Source organism: Pristiophorus japonicus, chromosome 8 (assembly GCF_044704955.1).
Source record: "Pristiophorus japonicus isolate sPriJap1 chromosome 8, sPriJap1.hap1, whole genome shotgun sequence".
NCBI classification, from domain to species: domain Eukaryota; kingdom Metazoa; phylum Chordata; class Chondrichthyes; family Pristiophoridae; genus Pristiophorus; species Pristiophorus japonicus.
In genome coordinates this window covers 166,106,102-166,132,145 of record NC_091984.1, presented here as the reverse complement: position 1 = coordinate 166,132,145, position 26,044 = coordinate 166,106,102, and the positions used below count along the sequence as shown (strand labels likewise).

Below are 26,044 nucleotides of genomic sequence, written 5' to 3'. Positions count from 1 at the left end.
ACAGATGGGTACATGTGTGCAGAGGGCTAGAGTTCCGAGAACCAGATCTTACTACACCATCAGAGAGCCAATGAGACGGAGCGCCCCCCCCCCCACCCCCCCAACCCCCTACTTCCTGACCTCGGAACTGAAATGTTGAGGGAAAATAAAGAAACTGTGTGCAGGCATCTATCCTGCCATGGGAATCAGCAGACCATCCAGAACTACTACTGCTTACATCTTCAAAATGGATCAGACTTTTAGTAGCCTCGTGTCTTGGAATGTGGCCCTGAGGATTATAGCTACTCCTCAGTACCTCCATCAGTCGAGGATGGCTTCGACTGCCTGAGTGGGGAGTTGATTCTTGTCGAGGGTCAGTTGCCGGCTCGCGCAGTGAGTGCGGATTCTCTATAAACACCCACAAGGGATCTGGACGTGTTCTTGGCTGTGGCTGATCTGGAAAGGGATTTCTCTGATGTTTCACCCCTGAATTAGCCGAGGGATTTTTTCTTAATCTGGTTTTTGCCTCACAGGAGATGACTTGTCAGCAGGTGGGTGGGAGGGGTGTTGAGAATCAGGATGTTCAGTGGCACTATGCCCATGGGCATGGTCCACTGAACATCCTGATTCCAAACACCCCTCCCACCCAGCAGTTACCGTATGTACTATGTAGCTGGTTGCTGCCTCTGCTGAGAAGATTCACCTGTTGGGTACTGGCCAACAGTTCCACTGGTTTCAGTCAGCATCGGCGCCATATCTGCTGTGCATCCTCCGAATGCTGGGCACCGAGTCACGGCTCTGTTCATTTACATATACCAGCCAACCATGGTGCTTGCGGGCCCACACCGACCACGCTGCTGAAAAGACTCGAGAGTGCCAGCCAAACTGCTCGAACCTTTCAGGTGTCATAAGTCGTAGGGAGGACTCCATAATCTCTGTGGCCAAGACTTCAATCCTGTGTCGCAGGCATCAGCCACTAACTAGCCTGCTGCAAGGGAATTTGATCGCACCCACAGTCACAACCCACTCAGTACGTAGGCATTCTGCAGGGTCTCAAATGCTCTTTGATCTACGTTTATTTCTGCATGCAGACAATGCGGGGACCAATGCAAAACATTCGGCTGCAATGCTCACTTAGTTGTGCCTAGCTGTCTAATGCCATCAGAACCAGGATGGGCAAGCAACACTGCACCAATAACTCTAGTCTTCACCTTCCAGAATCGCGGCAAATCAGTACAATAATGACCGGCTTCAGCACTGCCTTCAGTCAGTGAGCTCGGTAAGAAACCATCTGACATTACATAGAAACATAGATAATAGATGCAGGAGTAGGCCATTCAGCCCTTCGAGCCTGCACCACCATTCAATATCATGGCTGATCAGTACCCCTTTCCTGCTTTCTCTCTATACCTCTTGATCCCTTTAGCTGTAAGGGCCATATCTAACTCCCTCTTGAATATACCCAATGAACTGGCATCAACAACTCTCTGCGGTAGGGAATTCCACAGGTTAACAACTCTCTGAGTGAAGAAGTTTCTCCTCATCTCGGTCTTAAATGGCTTACCCCTTATCCTTAGACTGTGACCCCTGGTTCTGGACCTCCCCAACATCGGGATCATTCTTCCTGCATCTAACCTGTCCAATCCCGTCAGAATTTTATATGTTTCTATGAGATCCCCTTCATCCTTCTAAACTCCAGTGAATACAGGCCCAGTCGATACAGTCTCTCCTCATATGTCAGTCCTGCCATCCCGGCAATCAGTCTGGTGAACCTTCGCTGCACTCCCTCAATAGCAAGAACGTCCTTCCTCAGATTAGGAGACCAAAACGGAACACAATATTCCAGGTGAGGCCTCACTAAGGCCCTGTACAACTGCAGTAAGACCTCCCTGCTCAGATACTCAAATCCCCTAGCTATGAAGGTCAACATACCATTTGCCACCTTCACCTCCTGCTGTACCTGCATGCCAACTTTCAATGACTGATGAAGCATGACACCTCGCCAAAATATCCAACAGCCTTGGGACGCTTTCCAGAGGCACTGAGGCTCATCCTAGCTTATGAGGCTGCAATGGTAGAAGCTTTACGAGATAGACTTGCTTGGCCCCATAAATACTGTTGGAGCCTTGACAGCTGAGGGCATGGAGACATCTCATCCAATGCCTGTGTAGGTGTCCTTCCCTGGTTGCAGGTCTATGGTGGGAATTGACTTGGATCGAAACAGTTTCTGGAGCCAATAATTCGGCTTGGAGCGTTGCTGAAATTTGCATTAGTGGAAGCTGCCCTGGTCACCTGATATTGACCGATGACTGCCGGCAGACAAGGCTGAAGGCTAGGCTGAGTTGTCGCCAATGCTGTCTCATCAAAGACCGCGTGCAGTCTCGGGCAGTGTCACCAAAGACCGTGCACAGTCTCGGGCAGCGTCATCAGATTCACAAGATATTAAAAGCAGAACCTCAAGTGGATAAGGTTCACTGTTTAGGGCTGTGACGTCAGATGCAATAATTAATTTATATAACACCTTGCATTTATATTGCATTTAACATCGTCAAACATCCCAAGGCGCTTCATAGGAGTATTAGGAAATAAAAAATTTGGCAAGACCATAGTAGAAGTACTATATGCAATTCTGGGCTCCACACTACAGGGAGTAGTCGACTGAGGCAGTAGAGAGGGTTCAAAGCAGATTCACTAGGATTCTGCTCCATACGAGAAAATATAAGAAAGAAGCTTGAAAAATTGGGAGTTTTCGTGATAAAAAAGGAGATTACAGGGTGATTTGATCGGGATCTTTAAAATTATGAAGACACAGGACAGGAAAGAGAGAAATAGGCGATTTCCCGGAGTCTAGAACGAGGGGACGCAGATTTAAGAATAAATTATGCAGCAGAGAGCATTTGGAACTTTTTATTTTGGCAGAGTATTGAGAGGTTTTGGAATACGTTACCAGAGTTAGTGTCTGAAGCAGAGACCGTGTCAACATTTAAGAATAGGTTAGATAGCTGGTTGAAAGAAAGGGAAGTAAAGGGATATGAGAACAGGATTGGGACTACAGGTCATGTGGAAGATGAACATCAACACTGACTGGTTGGGTTGAACGGGCTTGTTTCTATGATGTAATCTCTGTGTAATTCTACATATGCAGCCCAGGGTGGCTTTGTCAGAGTGTACAAGCCACCTGGGGCTTTTAATGGGCTAACTGTTAACTGCAAAGGCGCAAACTGAATGCCAAAAGTCTGGTTTCCCCCACTTCCTTGTGTCAGAGACGTTGCAGTTGATTATCACCGAGATCGCTACAGTTGCAATAAGTTTACCAAGTCAGCAAAGTGCACCTCAGAAGTCTATCCCTGATCCCAGCTTTTTCCCTGCCCCGAATCCCCCCTCCTTGGCCAGTCCTGGATTTGGCGGGAATTTGGAAACACCTGCCAGAAACGATTAATGTTTCAGAAAACAAATTCGAGCTGAACAGTAAAATATCTGCACCAGAAATGGCTTATACAGACTACAAAACGAGTGATGTTTATACATTTCACATCTCTGTCATTCCAAATACAATGAAAGTTGGATACCTGCAACTATTAAACATGTCATTGAAAAGTCTAATTCATCTACTGTAACTTGCAAAAAATACTTATTACTGGAGGAGAAAAGAACTGGGTTTAGGGTTAATTTATTATTGAGAAGCTTCATAAACGCGTGCAATTAACAACCTGGACAAGGAACCCGCAGAGACACAAGGAATCTACCAGAAATCCTACATGCTAATCAACTCATGCAGTGACGGCTGGCCGACACTCACTCACACCACTTTCCTTACCTGCCCTCCTGCTCCCATTTGTGCTTGAGCCTGGGCCTGGGCCTGGGCCTGAGCCTGTGCCTGTGCTTGGGCCTGTGCTTGAGCCTGGGCCTGTGCTTGGGCCTGTGCTTGGGCCTGGGCCTGTGCCTGGGCTTGAGCTTGAGCTTGAGCTTGAGCTTGGGCCTGTGCCTGTGCCTGGGCCTGTGCCTGAGCCTGAGCCTGGGCCTGTGCTTGAGCCTGGGCCTGTGCTTGAGCCTGGGCTGTCTGCCCCTGGGGAAACTGCGTACGGACCTGAAACAAAAAAAGCATAAGTAGTGTGCCAATCAATTACATTTGTACCTGAATTATATACACCTTCCATTAGGGCAGGACATTAAGAAAATCATAATACAATCAAGCAGAGTCAGCATGGTTTTATGAAAGGGAAATCACATTTGATAAATTTGCTGGAGTTCTTTAAGGATGTAATGAGCAGGGTGGATAAGGGGGAACCAATGGATGTGGTGTATTTGGATTTCCAGAAGGCATTCGATAAGGTGCCACATAAAAGGTTACTGCACAAGGCAAGAGCTCACGGGGTTGGAGGTAATATATTAGCATGGATAGAGGATTGGCTAACTAACAGAAAACAGAGAGTCGGGATAAATGGGTCATTTTCAGGTCAGCAAACTAACTAGCGGGGTGCCACAGGGATCAGTGCTGGGGCCTCAACTATTTACAATCTATATTAATGACTTGGATGAAGGGACCGAGTGTAATGTAGCCAAAATTTGCTGATGATACAAAGATAGGTGGGAAAGCAAGTTGTGTGGAGGACACAAAGAATCTGCAAAGGGATATAGACAGGCTAAGTGAGTGGGCAATGAGGTGGGAAAATCCTCTTTAGTAGGAAAAATAAGAAAGCAAATTATTATTTAAATGGGGAGAGATTACAAAATGCTGCAGTACAGAAGGATCTATAGGTCCTTGTACATAAAACACAAAATGTTAGCATACAGGTACAGCAAGTAATTAGGAAGGCAAATGGAATGTTGGCCTTTATTGCAAGGGGGATGGGGTATAAACGCAGAGAAGTCCTGCTACAACTATACAGATTATTGGTGAGACCACACCTGGAGTACTGCGTACAGTTTTGGTCTCCTTATTTAAGGATGTACTTACACAGGAGGCAGTCCAGAGAAGGTTCACGAGATTGATTCCTGAGATGAGGGGGTTGTCATATGAAGAAAGATTGAGCACGTTGGGCCTATACTCATTGGAGTTTAGAAGAATGAGAGGTGATCTTATTGAAACATATAAGATTCTGAGGGGGCTTGACAGGGTAGATGCAGAGAGGATGTTTCCCCTTGAGGGGGAATCTAGAACTAGAGGGGCATAGTTTCAGAACAAGGGATCGCCCACTTAAAATGAAAAATGAGGAGGAATTTCTTCTCTCAGAGGGTGGTGAATCTTTGGAATTCTCTACCCCAGAGAGCTGTGGCGGCTGGGTCATTGAATATATTTAAGGTAGAGATAAACAGATTTTTGAATGATAAGGGAGTCGAGGGTTATGGGGAACGGGCAGGGAAGTGGAGTTGAGGCCAAGATCAGATATGATCTTATTGAATGGTGGAGCAGACGCGAGGGGCCAAATGGCCGACTCCTGCTCCTATTTCTTATGTGCTTCAGTGATTTAACAAGTGTTCAGAATTGGATGGCAGTTCAGCACAGTATCAAAGCCCAGAAAGGCTTTCTTCAGGGTACATATTAACACCAACAGAAGGGTCGATAACCAGGGGACACAGATTTAAGATATTGTCAAAAGAACCAGGGGCAAATTAAAGATAATTTTTTTACGCAACGTGTTATGATCTGGAATGCACTGCCTTAAAGGTGGCGGAAGCAGATTCAATAACTTCAAAAAGGAATTGGATAAATACTTGAAGGGAAAAATTGCGGGGCTGTGGGGAAAGGGCAGCAGAGTGGGACTAATGGGATTGCTCTTTCATAGAGCCAGAACAGGAGCAATGGGCCAAATGGCCACCTTCTGTGCTGTATCATTCTATGAAAAGCCCAACCAAGACAATAAGAACATAAGAAATAGGAGCAGGATTAGGCCATTCGGCCCCTCGAACCTGCTCCGCCATTCAATAAGTTCATGGCTGATTTGATCATGGACTCAGCTCCACTTCCCTGCCCGTACCCCTTAACCCTTTACTCCCTTATCGCTCAAAAGACAATCCAATTGTGTTGGATTTACCAGTTAAAGCCAACCGGGTAAGGCACAGAAGTTAAATGAAGACTAAAATGTAATTGTTCGGTTATATTGGAAGGATTTTGAGGCGGGATCACAATGTACATATGACTGTCCCGACATTGAGCTCAGCTGGTTATCTACCAACATGCTCAAAGTGAGCAAATTCTGAATACAAGATCGAAAAGAAAGTCACTGCCATTTCAATAATAAAGGCGGGACATTACTTTCAGACATCATCATCATCGTAGGCAGTCCCTCGGAATCGAGAAAGACCTGCTTCCACTCTAGAAGTGAGTTCACAGGTGACTGTGCAGTCCAATACGGGAATTACAGTCTCTGTCACAGGTGGGACAGACAGTGGTTGAGGGAAGGGGTCGGTGGGGAGTCTGGTTTGCGCATTCCTTCTGCTGTCTGCGCTTGATCACTTTCAGACAAATACCCCTACAACAGCTCCTGGGCTCCGAACGTGTTACTAGAAACGTGTCCAATCACTGCAAGTGTGTGGAAGTTGGGTTTTAGCAATGTGGGTGCAGGGTCCTGGTTTAAAATCAACCTTCCCCTCCCATACAGGAAGCACGAATAATTCCCTTGAGCAAAGGGCTCACTATAAGCTGGCTCCAGTCTACACTACTGGAAATGAGAAGGCCACAGGTTGAATAGCTGGTCTCCGTCTGCTAGAGTGGCACCCGCCTGGCCCCAGATGGATGAAAGAGCCTCTCTGGTCTGCAGTCAAACAGTCAGATACTCGCCAAGCTCACTCTCATTGCACGAGCTGGAGGTAGCCTTAAGATTTATTTCCTTAAAGCATGTTTGGTGGTGGGGGGGGTGCTGGGGGGAAGAAATCAATAGCATAGAGAAGCTGAGGTTGTTCTCCTTAGAGCAAGGAACGTTAAGGTGAGGTTTAATAGAAGCGATCAAAATCATGAAGGGTTTTAATGGAGTAAATAGGGAAACACTTTTTCCACTGGCAGCAGAGTCAGTAGACAGAGGGCACAGATTTAAAATCATTGGCAAAAGAACTAGATGGAGAAATATTTTACACGAGTTGTTGTGATCGGGAATGAGTTGCCTGCAAGTTTGGTAGAAGCAGATTCAACAAAAACTTTCAAAAGGGAATAGGATATATACTAGAGGAGGAAATTGCAGAGCTATGGGGAAAGAGCAGGGAGTGGGGTTAATTGGGCAGCTCGATGCACCGAATGGCCTCCTTCTGTGCTGTGAGAGTGAAGTTCAGTCTGATCTGTGCGTGTCGGCACCGCTGCAATTGTCGGATTCTTCAGACATGAAAGGATAATCTTTCTCCTGCACCGGAAGTGGTACAGTTAAGAACATAAGAAATAGGAGCAGGAGTAGGCCATACGATCCTTTGAGCCTGCTCCGCCATTCAATAAGATCATGGCTGATCTTCTATCTCAACTCCACCTTCCCGCACTATCCCTATATTCCCTTAGTGCCCAAAAATCAATCGATCTCTGTCTTACATATACTCAACAACTGAACCTCCACAGCCCTCTGGGGGCAGAGAATTTCAAACATTCACAACCCTCAGTGAAGAAATTTCCCCTCATCTCAGTCCTAAATGGCTGACCCCTTATTCTGCAACTGTGACCCCTGGTTCCAGCCAGGGGAATCATCCTCCCAGCATCTACCCTGTCAAGCGTCTACCCTGTCAAGCCCCTTAAGAATGGCTGGATTTTCGGCTTGCTTGTGTCTCTGTTAGTGCCCCGGAGGGGCGGTGAAGGATGTTTCTAGGCGTTACGGCAGGCATTCAGCTCATGGTTTGTGGCAGCGCCAAAACTTACCGCCCCATCTAGTTTCATGGAGATCATGTCAATCGTTGTGCAACGCTGCGCTTGCGCCCGGATGCCCACCTCAGGAGGATGAGGACGAGGAGGAGGAGGAGCTTGGCGAGGCACTGAATGGACAGCCACCCCATCCACAGGGGAGGCAGTGTGGAGATGCTGCCGGAGCAAGAGCCTCGCCAGCTCATAACGGACCGGTTTGCTTGAATGGAGGAAGCGGAGGGGTGCATCGAATACTGGCCACGCTATAAGGGCACATCTACGCTGAACTTTGCAATGATACACATGAACACCAATGGCAAAGGGTCAAATTGATGTTTTTATCAAAAAAAGTAACAGACATACCCCGGCCCCCACCCCACCAAAACCAAATAATTCAATAAACAGCGTTCCACTGCAAGTAACTCAGCAAGTGCATTAATGAAAAACAACTATAACATATGTACTCAGAATACATCAAGGCATCTGCGCAAGGTTGTCCCACCCCTTAATGGGACTTGCCCTGATATTTCCCCTCGCTTCCCTTCATCCCCCTCCCACGCCTCCTGCTCCTCTTCAATGAGGCCTCAGTACCTACAGCAAGGCTGCCTGAGTCCTGCTGTGTCGGTGGGCCAGACAATCCAGACAGCCTAAGACAACGTCCTGGACCAGCTCTGGACCTGGTAGGCCCGGCTACGGACTGCTGTGTCTGACCAGCGGCAGCAGCAATATCTGATGGCTCAGGTGTGGACCACGCAAGGTGCATGATGGGAGAGTCAGTGGTGGGGGCCAGAATGCTGTCATCCCGAGGAAGGACAGCACTTTCCATTTGCCGACGAAGGGAACCACTGACACTCAGGCGGGACATGGCCTCAGCATGCAAAGCACCGTCACTTCCCCGTTGGACAGAGGGGCAGACAGAGAGGATTGCACTAGTCAGCAACCGCATGACATCACCAAGCTGGAGCGTTGCGACTGCGACGTGATCAATGGCATGCGCCACACACTCTGGCATGCCATTGTCGCTGCTGGAGGCCACCTGCCTCTGTGAGTGGGAAGGGTTGGCCTCGCTGGAGTCCCGAGATGCACGGACAATGCGTGAGGCAGCCTCCGCCACACTCGCAGCAAGTTTGTCGATGCTCTGGGGGATCCTACCCAATGCACCCATGAGCTCGCGGTGCATTTCCGTCTTCTCCTTGGACATTGCCACCAAGTCCAGGTCCATATCTGCCTGTTCTTCAGCAGGACCACTGTGCTGACTCAATCTCCAGGGAGCTGGCTTCCAAGCTTCCCCTCCTGCTCGGCGTTGCTGTAGGCCACTGGGGCCAGAAGCCTCAGAGTCCTCAAGCCCCAGGAAATCGCCTTCGTCAGCAGATGTTGTGTCAGCAGACAGTACAACTGTTGAGCTTTGAGGTTCAGGCAGCACACTTTCACCCCCTCCCGCATCGTCTCTGCCGTGGTCAGATGTAGATGACTCCCGAGAATGCTGGTCACCTGCAAGCAGAAAACAACAGACTTGTGGTTAGCAGCAGGGGAGGTGACGTGGTGATAGCAGGAAGGTGGCATTGGACATGTACATGTTAAGGGGTAAGGCCACTTCATATTAGGGGTCAATGAAGTCACATCAGTCACGTGTTTCATTTACATACCCTCACTATCCGAAGGGGGTTTGGCATCGCCCCCGGCCACTGTGCAAACAGTGCGCTCCATCAGCTGCCCGCCTCCTGTTCGTCGATGCTCCAGTCTGTTATGGGAGTGCTTGACCTGCAATAAGAACGATAAGGGTTCAGTAAGGGTCCACCTCTTGTTGTGTCACATGTGCCTTCCATAGTTCAATAGCTGCCATTGCATGGATGTGCAAATGTCTCCACTGTGGCTGGTGACTGAGGTGTGCCAAAGATTGGGAGGAGGTGAGAGGCAGGTAGCATAGCAGCTCAGGGTAATGTTTATGAAACGCATATCAGTGTGAGTGGAGTGCGAGGAGGCTTGAGAATGATTAGGGTACAAGAGAGTATGTGCATCCTGAGTGTAGAAGTAATGGCTGGAGAAGTGAGCCTTCGGCTTTCTGCTGTATTCTATAACCCACACCATGGCCTTCAACACATTGAGAAGGGGCAGCTCTTTGATCTTGCAAGCATGGCAGGCCTACATAAATGTGAAGGGTACCCACCCTGACGACTCTCGTGAGGTTGTTGAACTTCTTGCGGCATTGTGTGCCAGTTCTGGCCACCGTGTCTGCCGCTGACACCTCCTGTACGATCTCCCGCCAGATTCTCTTGAAGATGCTGGGCAACGGCCTCCCTCTCCCAACCGGATGGAGTGCAGGCCACCTCCTTTCAGCATCCTGCACTAAGGCCTCAGCAGCCTCTGTAAAGAATCTTCTGGCACGCTGCCTGCACCCCCGCTTGCTGCGCTATCTCTCCTGAAGTCTCTGAAGTGGGCTGGGTCATCTGCGCATGCGCACAGGAAACCGCCACGCCTTAAAGTACCGCCAGCGCCTGGGAAAATTGAAAGGCGTCTGCACAAAATGGCGACTGTTTTAAACGCCGTGATTTTCGGCTGGGGTGCAAAAACTTCCTTGTGTAACTCCTGATTTTGAGCCCCCGATCATGGAACCTCATTTTGTGCCGAAATTTGCAGACGAGGACACTAACTTTTTCCAGGCAATTATCAGGATCTCCCCTCTGCTATTACCGCCCCGAAATCACAAAAGTAGAAATTCCAGCTCCATATATTTCAATGAGATCACTTCTCATTCTTCTAAATTCCAGAGAATATAGGTATAGTCTACTCAATCTCTCCTCATAGGGCAATCCCCCAATTCCAGGAATCAGTCTGGTGAATCTTCGTTGCATCACCTCTAAGCCAAGTACACCCTTCATTTGGTAAGGAGACCAAAACTGTACACGGTACTCCAAGTGTGGTCTCACCAGGGCCCTATATAAATTGCAGCAAGACTTCTTTACACTTATACTCCCAATCCTTTCGTAATAAAGGCCAACATACCATTTACTTTCTGAATAGCTTACTGTACCTGCATGTTAACTTTCTGAAATTCGTGTACAAGGTCCCTCTGACCACCAACATTTCGAAATCTCTCACCATTTAAAAATATTCGGCGTTTCTATTTTTCTTACCAAAGTGGGTAACTTCACACTTCTCCACATTATATTCCATTATAGGACCCCTCTCCTCCACAACCATTCAGTTGCTGATTCCAAAGCTAGTGCTGCGACACAACGCCAGCCGGGTAGTAACGAGAGGCTGAGTACCTGCTGAAGGTTGATTTGGTGCTGTGGCTGCGTTAAGGACGAGGACATAGAAACCTGCCCCGACATCTGTCCCAGCACCTGTGTGACCATGGACTGGGGCTGGGACTGAGGAGCCAGCTGTGACGACGGCTGAGTCTGCAGCTGCTGGAGTTGCTGAAGTTGGATCTGTTGCTGGAGCTGTTGTTGAATCAATCTCTGTGACAAGAGTTGGAAGGAAGACATTTTTAAGCTATTACAAAAGCTCAGAAAATCCATCACAACAGGTCTATTACATCAGTGCCATACGGTCGCAGAGCAATACACCACCAGTACTGTACCCCAGTGTTAGTGACAGACCTGTACCCACCAGTACTGTACCCCAGTGTTAGTGACAGACCTGTACCCACTAGTACTGTACCCCAGTGTTATACAGTGACAGACCTGTACCCACCAGTGCTGTACCCCAGTGTTATACAGTGACAGACCTGTACCCCCAGTACTGTAGCCCAGTGTTAGTGACAGACCTGTACCCATCCATACTGTACCCCAGTGTTAGTGACAGACCTGCACCCACCAGTGCTGTAGCCCAGTGTTAGTGACAGACCTGTACCCATCCATACTGTACCCCAGTGTTAGTGACAGACCTGTACCCACCAGTACTGTTCTCCAGTGTTATAGTGACAGACCTGTACCCACCAGTACTGTACCCCAGTGTTATACAGTGACAGACCTGTACCCACCAGTACTGTACCCCAGTGTAATACAGTGACAGACCTGTACCCCCAGTACTGTAGCCCAGTGTTAGTGACAGATCTGTACCCATCCATACTGTGCCCCAGTGTTAGTGACAGACCTGTACCCACCAGTACTATTCTCCAGTGTTATACAGTGCCAGACCTGTACCCACCAGTACTATACCCCAATGTTATACAGTGACAGACCTGTACCCACCAGTACTGTACCCCAGTGTTAGTGACAGACCTGTATCCCCAGTACTGTACCCCAGTATTAGTGACAGACCTGTACCCACCAGTACTGTACCCCAAGTGTTAGTGACAGACCTGTACCCACCAGTACTGTTCCCCAGTGTTATACAGTGACAGACCTGGACCCACCAGTACTATACCCCAGTGTTATACAGTGACAGACCTGTATTCTCAATTACAACCCAAATATGAAAAGTTGCCATTATGCTAGAAAGGGACGAAGACAGGGGAGTGAGATCCCGTCACATCAGTGGGGGACTAGTGCACCATTCAAGGCCCACTGCTTAAGCGGCTGGTGTGATTGCTACCCTGATGGGCTAGCGAGTAAAGGCAACTCCCACTGCAGCACTAAACAAAATAATACTCCTGCTCGCTGGTTTAAGAAATAGGAGCAGGAGTTGGCCATTCGGCCCCTCGAGCCTGCTCCGCCACTTAAGATCATGGCTGATCTGATCATGGATTCAGCTCCACTTCCCTGCCCGCTCCCCATAACCCTTTACTCCCTTATCGTTCAAAACTCTGTCTATCTCCACCTTAAATATATTCAATGATCCAGCATCCACAGCTCTCTGGGGCAGAGAATTCCAAAGATTTACCACCCTCAGAGCAGAAATTCCTCCTCATCTCAGGTCTAAATGGGCGGCCCCTTATTCTGAAACTATGCCCCTAGTTCTAGATTCCCTCATGAGTGGAAACATCCTCTCTGCATCTACCTTGTCGAGCCCCTCAGTATCTTATAAGTTTCAATAAGACCACCTCTCATTCTTCTAAACTCCAATGAATATAGGCCCAACCTGCTCAACCTTTCTTCATAAGTCAACTCCCTCATCTCAGGAATCAACCTTATGAATCTTCTCTGAACTGCCTCCAATGCAAGTATATCCCTCCTTAAATAAAGGGACCAAAACTGTACGCAGTACTCCAGGTGTGGCCTCACCAACACCCTGTACAGTTATAGCAGGACTTCTCTTCTTTTATGCTCCATCCCCCTTGCAATAAAGGCCAACATTCCATTTGCCTTACTGATTACTTGCTGTACCTGCATACTAACATTTTGGGTTCATGCACAAGGACCCCCAGGTCTCTCTGAACTGCAGTTAGTCGATCTGGGGCGATAGTAGGAACGCCACAAATTGCTAGGTGAGGGAAGGGAGGAACAAATCAGCTGTTCCTGATCGTTACCAGTCCATCCTGGTGGAATGTGTGCATGCAGGCGCTGGATGAGAACAGGGCAGGGTTTGGCTGCAGTGGTTCACACAGTCGGACAGCTGCTGGCACTCACACGTGAAGGGTGGCCACTTGGAACAGGTACCATGTCCCAGTAAGTTCAGGAGAGGAGGAAAGAAAGTGGTTCTAGTATACCTGTGTTACATAGAAACATCGACATTTACAGCACAGAAGGAGGCCATTCGGCCCATCGTGTCCGTGCCAGCCGACAAACAACTATCCAGCCTAATCCCACTTTCCAGCTCTCGGTCCGTAGCCATGCAGGTTACAGCACGTCAAGTGCACATCCAAATACTTTTTAAACTGTGGTGAGGGTTTCTGCCTCTACCACCCTTTCAGGCAGTGAGTTCCAGACCTCCACCACCCTCTGGGTGAAGAAATTTCCCCTCAAATCCTCTCTAAACCTCCTACCAATTACTTTAAATCTACATCCCCTGGTTGTTGACCGCTCTGCTATCCAGGTCAGGGCCTTTAAAGGAGCATGTCGCTCCAAGGTACAGTGCCGGAGAGCGACGACTGTGAAGAGGGCGACTGGATTGGACGTCACCAAAATCCAGGTCGCTGATTGGAGCGTGGGCAGGTACAGCAGGAGCGGTGAGGTCGGGGCGAAGGAGCGGTGAGAGATCGCGGAGAAACGTGATCGGGGCCCAGGAGAGGCGGGGGCCCAGGGGCAGCACGGGCCAGCCCACACTGCGATATGTGTGCACACTAGGTCCGTGCAGCAGAGCTGGTCTCCAGTTGTCCTGGTTAATCCTTGCCACTGGACTAAGACCTAACTCTGTCAAGCCCGTGTGGTGGCTGGTGTGCAACGCCCACCACACGTTAAAAAATCCACGCACAGGCATCTTCCACCCTTCAATATAGTTCGGGATCTGGAATATTAGGTCCTCCATTGAAACACCTGTGAACTCATCCCTTTTTGGCGTGGAAGCAAGTCATCCTCGATACGAGGGACTGCCTATGATGATGATCTAGGTACCTCATAATTTTATACACCTCAATAACGTCTCCCCTCAGCCTGTTACAAAAAAACCCACCCCAGCCTATCCAATCTTTCTCCAGAGCTAAAATTCTCCAGTCCAGGCAACATCCTCGTAAATCTCCTCTGTACCCTCTCTGGTGCAATCACACATTGAAGTGTCCTATCTGTGGTACCGGGGATGCGGGTCAGTACTTTTACCTGTTGTTGCTGCTGCTGCATCTGTAGTTTTATGATTTGTTGTGCCTGGAACTGTTGCTGATGCTGTTGTTGTTGTTGCTGTTGCTGCTGTTGTTGCTGCACTGCCTGTTGAGCCTGGAACTGCTGCAGCTGCTGAGCATTCTGCTGCACCTGTAACTGGGCTGGAGGATTGGATTCATAAAAGAACACTATTAACTTCGACCCTCTCCTTCAGAGTGCGAGCTTGGTCCTCGACCCGACCAGCTGCCTCACAGAGACAAAGCATGTCTCGCACAGCTCCCAAGAGGGAACAGTTTGTACGGTTCAGACACAAGGCGGGAATCCCACAAGGCACAACACTCAGCGAGTTTGTGGACGTTCCATGTGCAGGGGGAGTCGTGTACAACATTCAGCTTTAATAACATTAATATTGCAAACCTGGGCATTCACACCATAGTATACGAAGAGTCCTGTGCTCACGACATGAGACTAACCATGGCGAGTTATGCACTGGGTGCAGTAAGTGCTACAGTATTCGGTGCAGTAAATGCCACAGGCTCCGAGAATGAATGACTAGAGATGAGGTTATGTTAATCTTCTGCTTACATCAAAAGGATTTTGCTTAAAAAAAGAACATTCACAAATAAGCTCGAATCCAAACATGAAAGCTAAATTGTCATAAAATGCAGAAACTGGGATGGGAACCTGCTACCCTATCTGGCCTATACATGACTCCAGTCTTATCGTGTGATTGACTCAAGTGCCTAGCAAGCCACTCAGTTGTAACAACTGTCGCAACAAAGCCAAGGCAACTCCAATGGGCAATCAATTTTGCCTTGTCACCCACATCACAGAAATTTTTAAAAGTCAATTCCCTGGTTCTGAGCCTTCATCTGCAGTATTTCTAAACACTAAAGTCCACTGCAATATCCTATGAGCAGAGTGGTGGAGAGAACCCAGTGCAGAGGTGGTGGATTTGAGGCTTATTAGCTCCCTTACACAATGCGTTATCCCCCATAGACACGGGCACTGATCGAGCTGTGAAAGCCTCATTGTAAATGAACGGATACGGCAAGGCTCAACACCAGAGGTATCGTGGGTCACCAATTCTTCTTTTAAGAAAGTAATCTGGATAAAAGAAAATCACCTAAAGAACATTCTCCTGCAGCTCCAAACTGCGGCCACCTCACCATCACACACATTCTCATACCTCACTATTTTAATAAGTTTTCTATCCTAATTGCTCCTCTAAATTTTCCTCTTCCTCCTCTAATCTCCATTCCACACACACTTCCTCCTCCAATCTCGGTCTGGGAGGGAAGGACAAAGGGGAAAGTCGGACAGAGGGGTAGGGCAGTGAAACAGATCAAGGGAATGCATTGCTATTCATGTAAATGATTAGGACATATGCGCAAGGGGAGAAATATCAAAATTTACTTTAGAGTGCATGACAAATTATGGAGAAGTGCAGTAGACTGCAGGAAGATACATACAGTTTGTGCAGTGGGCATATAGTTGGCAGACATCGTTAAATGCAGAGAACTATGAAGTGGGACGTTTTGGAAAACAGAACAGTGAATGCTAAGATTCTTAACCCAGTGGAGGGTAGGGAGATCTTGGGGTGTAGATACATACATCTTTAAAGATGTGACCGGATGTGGATAACCAGGGTTCTGGGTTTTACACATGGGACATTGAATGCAACTGCAAGGAATCAATGTTTGAATCTGTACAAGATGTTGATTAGGCCACAGTTGTAGTATTGTACGCAGTTCTCGGCACACATTATATGAAAAATATTGGAGAAAGGGACCAGTGAATATTCACCAAACTAGTACCAAGAATAAGAGTTTAAGATAATAAAGAAAAGCTCAAAAATACCTAGAGATTTTCAAAATTTTGGTCAGTTAGAGACCATTGATGAAGGTAGTGAGATCATGTTGTGTATATGGACTTTCAAAAGGCATTTGGCACATCATAAACTTGTTAGCAAAATTAAAGCCCATGGGATTAACAGGGCAGTAGCTGTGTGGATACGAAATTGGCCAAAGGTCAGAAAGCAGAGAATGGTGGTAAACGTGTGTTTTTCAGACTGGAAGGAAATATACAGTGGTGTTCCCCAGGGTCACTGTTGGCACCACTGCTCTTTTTGACATATATTAATAACCTGGATTTGGGTGTATTGGGCACAAGCATGATGGGCTGAATGGTCTCCTCCTGTGCGGCAGGTTATGAGGGTAAACGGCGAAAGATTATTTCTGCTGGTTCATCCAGCAGGGATGCACACAGCATGATCCCACCCACCTGCAGGGATAATTGACCTTTCTTTGTCAATCAGTATTCTCCACACACCTTCGGAGCACAAAAAGGATAGCCTGCGATCTTTCCTGATGTTCGCCAGCACTGACACAGTAATCTCTGTAACCTGAACAAATCCAGAAACCTGGACGGGTCAGATACATGAGCAGAATGGTTGATACTTTGATGTCTGACTACTCCAGTTGACCTCTGTCGCGAGGCAGGAGGCCTTGTCCTAGGACTTTACCTTCAGGTGGTCACATGTAAGGAGCCAAGAACCTTTAACTGGAAGTGGGTGGGCGAGCAGGAAGGAACTGGTCTGGGGGTTTTATATGACACAGGAGGAGGCACTGTGTGGTGCTGTCTTTCTGCAATGGCATGGTAACATTTTCACAGGTGTATCCTGCACGTGACTTCTCCAGAAGCAGTCAGGCGAATCTGTCCTCCCACAGTTTGTGATGATGCTCAGTGAAGGAGGGTGTGCACGATTTTGGCTTCTCTTTTCTTGTTCCTCCCATTTTTGGAGCAGAGTTCAATCACTATCAACTCAGGTCAGTGACCTTGTATTCTAGCAAAGGACTTAACAGCCACAATACATTACATATTTGAAGATTAATAGATGGAATGATCACGATATGGAGAATTCTGACTGAGATTTAAATTGCTCTTGGTGACATTTTTTACAAACATGTTTCTCTGATGCTCTTTTAACCCATTTCAAAACAATTACTTTGCTTTCAGTAGGTTAACCAATGTGTTAAAATGCAATGCAAAAGAATTCTGTATGGATGCGCTAACACATTTGTTACAAGTATTGTGGAGTGTAATGTGACTCCCTTAGAGATTTACTGATCCATTCTGAACTTCAGCAAGTGTAAAATACTAAACGGGCTCTGCCAGGGAGTGCTATGGTCATTTAGCAACCATACATGCCTTGCCGTAAGTCAAAGATAAGTGGTCTGGTTACCTCCTCACCAACGTGGCGGCGTGCCCACAAGCCTTCCTCTCCTCCAGTGAGAGGGTAGACAGTCTCTGCTCCTGTCCGACACCAGGCAACTCTAAAGTCACCGCTAAAGTCACATTCTCCTCCAGAGAACTGGACAGAGTTACTGAGCAAGTGGACAGCAAACGGGAGTGTCGAGACCCGGGGGGGTGGGATTCAAACCCGGGAGCGCTGTCCGGCGAGGGAAAGAGTCACGCAAAAAAACATTGAGACAACAGTGGCCGTTAAAAACAGGTGCGGCCTACTTCAGGACCTTGCAACTTTCATATCCTACTCACACTGCTGCTGCGTGCTTGGCGGGAAACCAGGCATGTGAGGCACCATTCCAGACGTACCCGGCTGAGGCGGTCCAGGGTGTGACATTGACTGATTCACCTGTCCCAGACCTGACATTCCGGGCAAAGGAGCTCCGGGGGGACGAGTGGCCATCATCCCACTCGAGCTCCCCGTAGGGCCACCTTGCAAGTTCTGCAAAGCGTTCATTGGATCTAGGAGGGAGGGAAACAAAAAAAATAAAACTTCTGTTAAACTCTTTTTTTTAATTAAAAAAAGCAGATGCCAAATAAAGATCAGATTGAATCATAGAATGATACAGCACAGGAGGTGGCCTTTCGGCCCATCGTGCTGGCTCTTTGATCCAATTAATCCCTTTCCCCACAGCCCTGTAAATGTTGTCCCTCCAAGTAGTTATCCAATTCTCTTTTGAAAGTTACTATTGAATCTGCTCCCACCACCATTCCAGATCATAACTCCCTGCGTAATTACATTTCTCCTCATCTCCCCTCTGGTTACCAATTACCTTAAATCTGTGTCCCCTGGTTACCCGCCCACCAGCAGAAACATAGAATTAGAGAATTTGCAGCACAGAGATAGGTCATTCGACCCAAATGGTCTACGCCGATGTTTATGCTGCACACGTGCCTACCCCCACTACTCTTCATCTAACTCTTATCAGCATAACCTTCCACTGCTTTCTCCCACCATGTGCTTACCTCACTTCCCCTTAAACGCATCTATCCTCTTCGCCTCAACCAGTCCTGGTGGTAGTGGGTTCCACATTCTCACCACTCTTTGGTAAACCTTCCCCCCAAGTGAAAACATCTGCTTTACATCTACCCTATCAAACCTCTTCATCATTTTAAAGATTTCTATTAGGTCACCCTTCACAGCTATGTTCCCAGTAATTATTATTTGGGTATGCAGCCCATTTAAGGGACTGTCCGGCCTGTTCACAATCGGAAGAGCCAGTTCCGGGCTGCGCGGACCCAGCAGAGAGCTGCACAGCCGCGCAGCTTATATGGAAACGTTGGCGCTCAGCCTGCTGTTTTCTAGAGAGAGCCCCAGCCTATTCAGCCAGTCCCGATATGTATAACCTCTCAGTTCTGGGATCATCCTTACACGGAGACCAGAATGGTACACAGTACTTCAAGTGTGGTCTAACCAAGCTTTGATATAAGTTTAACATAACGTTGCTGCTTTTCAACTCTATCCGTCTGGAAATTAACCCCAGTGCTTGGTTTGCCTCTTTTATGGCCTTATTAACTGGCTCGTTATTTTGTGATTTGTGAATCTGTACCCAGAGGTTTCTGCTCTGCCCCATTTAGACTTATTATCCAAGCAATATGGAGCCTCCTTACTCTCCTACCAAAATGCAACACCTATATTGAAATTTATTTGCCAATTACAGGCCCATTTTGGCAGTTTATTAATATCTCCCTGTCTTTTGTTGCAGTCCTCCTCAGTAGTAACTTCCAATTCCCAAATCCAAATTGTTTATATAAATTATGAACAACAGTGGTCCCCAGCACCAATCCTTCTGGAACACTACTTTCCACCTTTTGCCTGTTTTGAGTAGCTGCCCTCAACCCCTACTCTCTGTTTTCTGCTCCTCGGCACCTGACTCCACATGTTCTGACCTCCATCATGAGTCTATGTGGTACTTTATCAAAGGATGTTTGAAAATCCAAATATATTACATCTACTGCATTACCCTGGTCTACTCTTTGTTATTAAATTATTTTTAAGTAGTAAGGTCAAGCATGACCTTTTCTTTTGAAATCTGGGCTGACTATTCTTTATTATAGTTTCAGTTTTGAAATGTTTTTTATTGCATCTTTCAGTAAAGATTCCATTATTTTTCCATCAACATTAAGAGAACTGCTCTATAATTCACTGTACTTGTCCTATTTCCCGTTTTAAATATAGGAATAACATTAGCTGTCCGCCAGTCCTCTGGCACTATTCCTTTTTCTAATAATTTTATATAAATAGTGCTTCTGGTATCTCTTCCCTAGCTTATTTTACTATGTGTGGATGCAATCCATCCGAGCTAGGGATTTTATCCTCTCCAAGTTTGACTAGTTTATCAATTATCTTCCCCCTTTCTATCTTAAATGTGTTTATATATTTTTTGATCTCTTCTTATAATGTCATGTCTACTTTGTTAGTCTTCCTGGTAAATACTGAGGCAAAGTAATTGTTCAATAATTTTTCTGAAGTTTTGTTGTCATTATCTGAGAGTATATATTGTGCATCCCTTATCCTCATCCTAATTTTTCTTTTGTTATTTATGTTTCTCCCTATTTACTCTATCAATTCAATAATTCACTAGCTCAAGCAACTCATTTCCCAATAACACTACTGAGTTGCTCTGCTAACATATTCAATTTGCACAGTTGATACATGAATTACCCCTCACGGAAATCCTGTACTTCAATAAATTCTGCCACCACTTTACACAGAAATCTTATAGGTCAGTATTATGGGATGGGAAACAACTCTGGAGTTCATACCCAATCTTCTACGCACTCCAAACCTCTCCACCCTCACCTGGACAGTTCTCAGTACAGCCCGGTGGGCAGGCAGTTGTGAAGGAGTAGAGGGTGATTTTTGTCTGGGGCACAGAGGGTGGAGCTGAGTGCTGCTACATGCCAGTCGCACACCTTTCCACAAATGACACACCAGCCACAGCTATTGTGAAGAAGCCTCCCTGATTTCAATGCCTGGTCCGTCTTGTCCAAAATCCAAGTAAACGAGGAAGAAAAAGCTCACAAATTGGGCCAGAAAGGTCTGCACATTGATTGTGAGCCTGTTGTCAGCAGCCTGGCCACTCTGTACCCACAGACACGTGTGTTCCTGGGAGATATTCATTTACACAGTGAATGCTCACAGGAATCAGGAACACACAAAATTTGTATCCACTTCCCTCAAACCGAGGAAAATCATCAGTGCTGAAGGAGGACATTCAGACAGCTTGTTTAAAGGAAAGGAACAATTTAGCAGCTGTGATTAACCGTGTTCAGAAGTTAGTGGACTTATTGATAAGAGTAGTGCCATGGAGGTCGAAATTCAACACTTAATGGTATAAAAAGGCCTGATTCCAGTTATCTTTATGATAATCACCGTTTGTGAGAAACACACCAAAAGGAGCAGTAGTGTGACTTTTCCACAACCCAAGTCTTCAGACTACCCGCAGCAGTGCTACATCGGCTGAGATAAAGTAGAGTTGCACCTGCACTGAGTGATCTGCTGGAAGAAAGTGTCTCAGGGATTTGACACACAATCACACTGCTCTTCAATCCTAATCTGGAGGTTTGTTTTTAAGGCAGTAAGAGGGTGGACAAGGCATGTTAGCAGCCCAATAACAGCTCCTTTCCTTCGACCTTGGAATACAGTGAAACCGGTACAAACGTGCACTCTCTAAATACGAACACTTATTGACGGTCCCAAATATCTTGCATTGCAACAGATACAAGCTGCCCCTTGAAACCACGGACACTCGTAAATTAAGAACTATGGACAGCCTTCAATGCACCAACTCTGTTTACAACTTAAAACATGGGACACGCAGGTCAGTGTGAGGTAGTAATGGGTGAAAGAAAGGACTTTTGTGGAATGGGGAGCTTTTTAACCAGCATACATAGCAGCAGAGAAGCCCCTCTTTTGGATGAGACGTTAAACCAAGGCCCCATCCGCTCTGTAAGGTGGACGTAAAATATCCCATGGTACTATTTAGAAGAGCAGGGGCATTATCCCTGGTGTCCTGGCCAATATTTATCCCTCAATCAACATCGCTAAAACATTATCTGATCATTACCACATTGCTGTTTGTGGGAGCTGGCTGTGCACAAATTGGCAGCTGCATTTCCCACATTACAACAGTGATTACACTTTAAAAGTACTTCAATTGGCTGTAAAGCACTTTGGGACATCCGGTGGTCATGAAAGGCGCTATAGAAATCCAAGGTGCTTTGTTCTATCTCTAGGATTGAATATTTGCTTGGCTCTATGCCAGGGAGAGAGAGGTTTCTCTGGCACCACAGATGCTGGGTACAGAACTCCCCATTCGACAAAAGCTGGGAACTGCATCGGGCAGCAGCACAATCCACCGGCACGGCTGATACTGATGGGCACGTCAAACATTAGCAGCTACGGCGCATGGCTGAAGGGAGTTCCAGGCGGGGGTCTGCAGCACGGGGCTCACACAGGCACTCCGGCCCTGCAGCAGCCACCTTGCCTAGTGCAGATTGCCAAAGTAACAGATCCCAGAATCAGGACATCTCTTGGATTGTTACCCGAGCCACGCGCAAATGGGCATAGGGACAAACAGATTCCAAGGTTAAATGTATGGCTGAAAGAGTGGTGTGGGAGGCAGGGGTTTCAGTTCTTGAGGCACTGGCACCAGAAATGGGCAAGGAGGGAGCTGCTCCGTTGGGGCGGGCTCCACAGACACTCCAGTGTCCTGGCGAATCGAATAACTAGGGCTGTAGATAAGGATTTACACTAATAAAGGAGAGTGGCAAGATTCAGGAAAAGGTAAATTCAAAAGCAATGAGAGAAATGTCAAGGTTGTAGAGCAGAGTAGTAATTTGGGTAAAAAATAAGCAGAGTAGGTCAGGAAGAGACAGAGAGTTTAACAAAGGTAATAGGGCATTAGAGAAAAATAGAAAAAAGTTAAAAGCTAAAGTCACTCTCAACAAATCAGATAAATCAGTAACAGATAGAAATAAATGGGTTTGATCTAATAGCTATTATAGAGACGTGGTTGCACAGTGACCAGGGTTGGGAACTAAATATTCCATGATACTTGACTTTTAGAAGAGAAAGGCAAAATGGAAAGGGGCGGGGGGGGGGGGGGTGAGGTGGTGGTAGCCCTGATAATAAAGAATGAGATAAAGACAATAGAGAGAAAGGATCTTAGCTCGGAAAATCAAGACGTAGAATCACTTTGGGTGAAGCCAAGAAACAACAAGGGGCAGAAAACACTGGTGGCAGCAGGTTATAGGCTCCCGAACAGTAGTTGTCGTGTCGGGCACAGTATACATCAGGAAATTAGAGATGCATGTAATAGGGTAATACAGTAATCATGAGGGACTTTAATTTTCATATAGATTAAGTAAACCAAATTTGCAGTAATACTGCAGAGAACGAGTTCATGGAATGCATTAAATATAGTTTTCTAGGTCAGTATGTCGAGGAACCAACTAGGGAATATGCTGTTTTAGATCTAGTATTGTGTAATGAGACAGGGTTAGTTAACAACCTTATAGTAAAGGAGTTTGTTGACTTATGAGGAAAGGTTGAGTAGGTTGGGCCTCTACTCATTTGAGTTCAGAAGAGAGAGAGGTGACCTTATTGAAACGTATAAGATTATGAGTTGGCTTGACAAGGTGGATGCAGAGAGGATGTTTCCACTGATAGGGGAGACTAGAACTAGAGGGCATGATCTTAGGATAAGGGGGCCGCCCATTTAAAGCTGAGATGAGGAGAAATTTCTTCTCTCAAAGGGTTGTAAATCTTTGGAATTCGCTGCCTCAGAGAGCTGTGGAAGCTGGGACATTGAATAAATTTAAGACAGAAATAGACAGTTTCTTAAACGATAAGGGGATAAGGGGTTATGGGAAGCGGGCAGGGAAGTGGAGCTGAGTCCATGATCAGATCAGCCATGATCTTATTGAATGGCGGAGCAGGCTCGAGGGTCCGTATGGCCTACTCTTCCTCCTATTTCTTATGGTCTTTTGAGCCTCTGGGGAAGAATGATCATAATATGATAGAATTTTATACTGAGTTTGAGAGTGATTTAGTTAAATCTGAAACTACGGTCTTAAATTTGAGCAACGCAAACTACGCAGGTATGAGGGTGAGTTGGCCAAGATAGATTGGGAAACTAGATTAAAAACATGACAGTACGGAAGCAATGGCAAACAATTTATAATACGCAACGAATATAGATACCCTTAAAATACAAGACCCCCACGGGAAAATTGGTCCAACCATGGCTAACAAGAGAAGTTAAAGATAATATCAAATTAAAGGAAGAGGTTTATAATGTTGTCAAAAAGAATAGCAAGTTTGAGGATTGGGAGAATTTTAGAATTCAGCAAAAGATGACCAAGAAATTGATAGAGAGGAAAGTGAATATTAGAGTAAATCAGAAAGAGACATAAAAACAGATTGGAAAAGATTTTATAGGTATGTAAAAAGGAAGAGATTGGCGAAAACAAACATGGGTCCCTTACAGGCAGAGACAGGAGAAATTATAATGGGGAATAAGGAAATGGCAGAGAAGTTAATCAAATACATTGTATCTGTTTTCACAGAAGACACAAAAAACATTCCAGAAATAGTGGAGAACCAAGGGTCTAGCGAGAATGAGGAACTTAAAGAAAGCAGCATCAGTAAATAAATAGTACTAGAGAAATGAATGGGACAAAAAGCTGACAAATCCCCATGACCTGATGGCTGACATTCACTTGTATTAAAAGAAGTGGCTGCAGAGATAGTAGATGCATTGGTTCGATCTTCCAGAATTCTCTCGATTCTAGAACCGTCCCCACGGATTGGAAGGTAACAAGCGTAACCCTGTTATTCAAGAAAGGAGGGAGAGAGAAAACAGGGAACTATAGACCAGTTAGCTTGACATCAGCAGTGGGGAAAATGTTAGAATCTACTATTAAAGACATGGTAACAGGGCACGTTTTTAAAAAATCATAATATAATAGGGCAGACAACACGGATTTTTGAAAGGAAAATCATGTTTGACAAATCTAATAGTTGTGTGAGATTGTAACTAGCAGGGTAGATAAGGGGAAACCAGTGGATGTAATATATTTGGATTTTCAAAAAGCATTCGATAAGGTGCCACACAAGAGGCTATTACACAAAATTAGGGCTCGTGGAATTGGGGTAATATGTTAGCATGGAATGAGGATTGGTTAACGGACAGACAACAGAGTAGGAATAAACGGGTCATTTTCTGGTTGGCAGGCTGTAACTAGTGGGGTACTGGAAGGATCAGTGCTGGGCTCTCAGCTATTCACAATCTATATCAATGATTTAGATGAGGACAACCGAATGTAATGTATCCAAGTTTGCTGACGATACAAAGCTAGATGGGAAAGTACATTGTGAGAAGGGCTCAAAGAGTCTGCAAAGGGATATAGACAGGTTAAGCAAGTGGGTAAGAACACGGCAGATAGAATATAGGGCCCAAGTTTCCACACGATAAAAAAACGGGCGCCCCTCCGAGCTGGGCGCCCGTTTTTCGCGCCTAAAACGGCGCCGGAAAAATAACTCGCAATTCTGGAGCGTTCTGCAGTTCTTTGTGTGTTTGGCGCGGCGCCCAGGGGGGCGGAGCCTACCACTCGCGCCGATTTTGTAAGTGAGAGGGAGCGGGTACTATTTGAATTAGTTTTTTTCCTGCCGGCGCAGGCGCAGCATGAAGGAAACATTGGCACTCGGCCATTTATGTAGTTCTTTGTAGCTGTTTAATTTTTGAAAATTTTTAAATAAAAGCACATTGCCATCAGCACTTGCAGCCTTCTCACTGTCTCCTTCCCCCCTCTCCCGCAGGAAGAACGGGCGCTTCCCTCCCCCCCCCGCGGGAAGAACGGGCGCCCCCCCCACCGCGCGGGAAGAACGGGCACCTCCTCTCCCCCCCCCCCCCCCGCGGGAAGAACGGGCGCCTCCTCTCTTTCCCCCCCCACCCCCCCCCGCGGGAAGAACGGGCGCCTCCTCCCCTCTCTCGCACCCCCCTCCCCCGCCCCCCCCCCCCCGCGGGAAGAACGGGCGCCTCCTCCCCTCTCTCGCACCCCCCTCCCCCGCCCCCCCCCCCCCCCGCGGGAAGAACGGGCGCCTCAGGCTGACTGCAGCACTCTCCGTGCCTGAAGCACTTTCACACAGGTAGGAAGATGGTTTATTTAATCTTTTCTTTGCTTATAAATGTTTATTCAGGTTGGATTTATTTGTATAATATTTGTAGAAGGATAAATAAGGATTTATTGTAGAATTTAATGACTTCCCTTCCCCCCTCCTCCTCCTCCTCCCCCC

At 46.7% G+C, this 26,044-nt stretch overlaps 1 protein-coding gene across 4 annotated transcripts in view; it reads right to left on the bottom strand.

Moving 5' to 3' along the window:
- Nucleotides 1-26,044, bottom strand: part of med15 (mediator complex subunit 15) — a 127,663-nt gene that overhangs the window by 79,084 nt on the left and 22,535 nt on the right. For 2 of the 4 annotated variants that reach the window (XM_070887506.1, XM_070887504.1), the window contains exons 5-8: nt 17,995-18,204; nt 14,437-14,597; nt 11,065-11,259; nt 3,797-4,066 (exon numbers count right to left, since the gene is read on the bottom strand). In XM_070887506.1, coding sequence (XP_070743607.1) covers nt 3,797-4,066; nt 11,065-11,259; nt 14,437-14,597; nt 17,995-18,204 — 836 coding nt within the window. Of the gene's footprint in view, nt 1-3,796; nt 4,067-8,177; nt 9,287-9,441; nt 9,557-11,064; nt 11,260-14,436; nt 14,598-17,994; nt 18,205-26,044 lie in introns of those variants that run through there. The other 2 variants (XM_070887508.1, XM_070887507.1) reach the window with 2 other exon arrangements.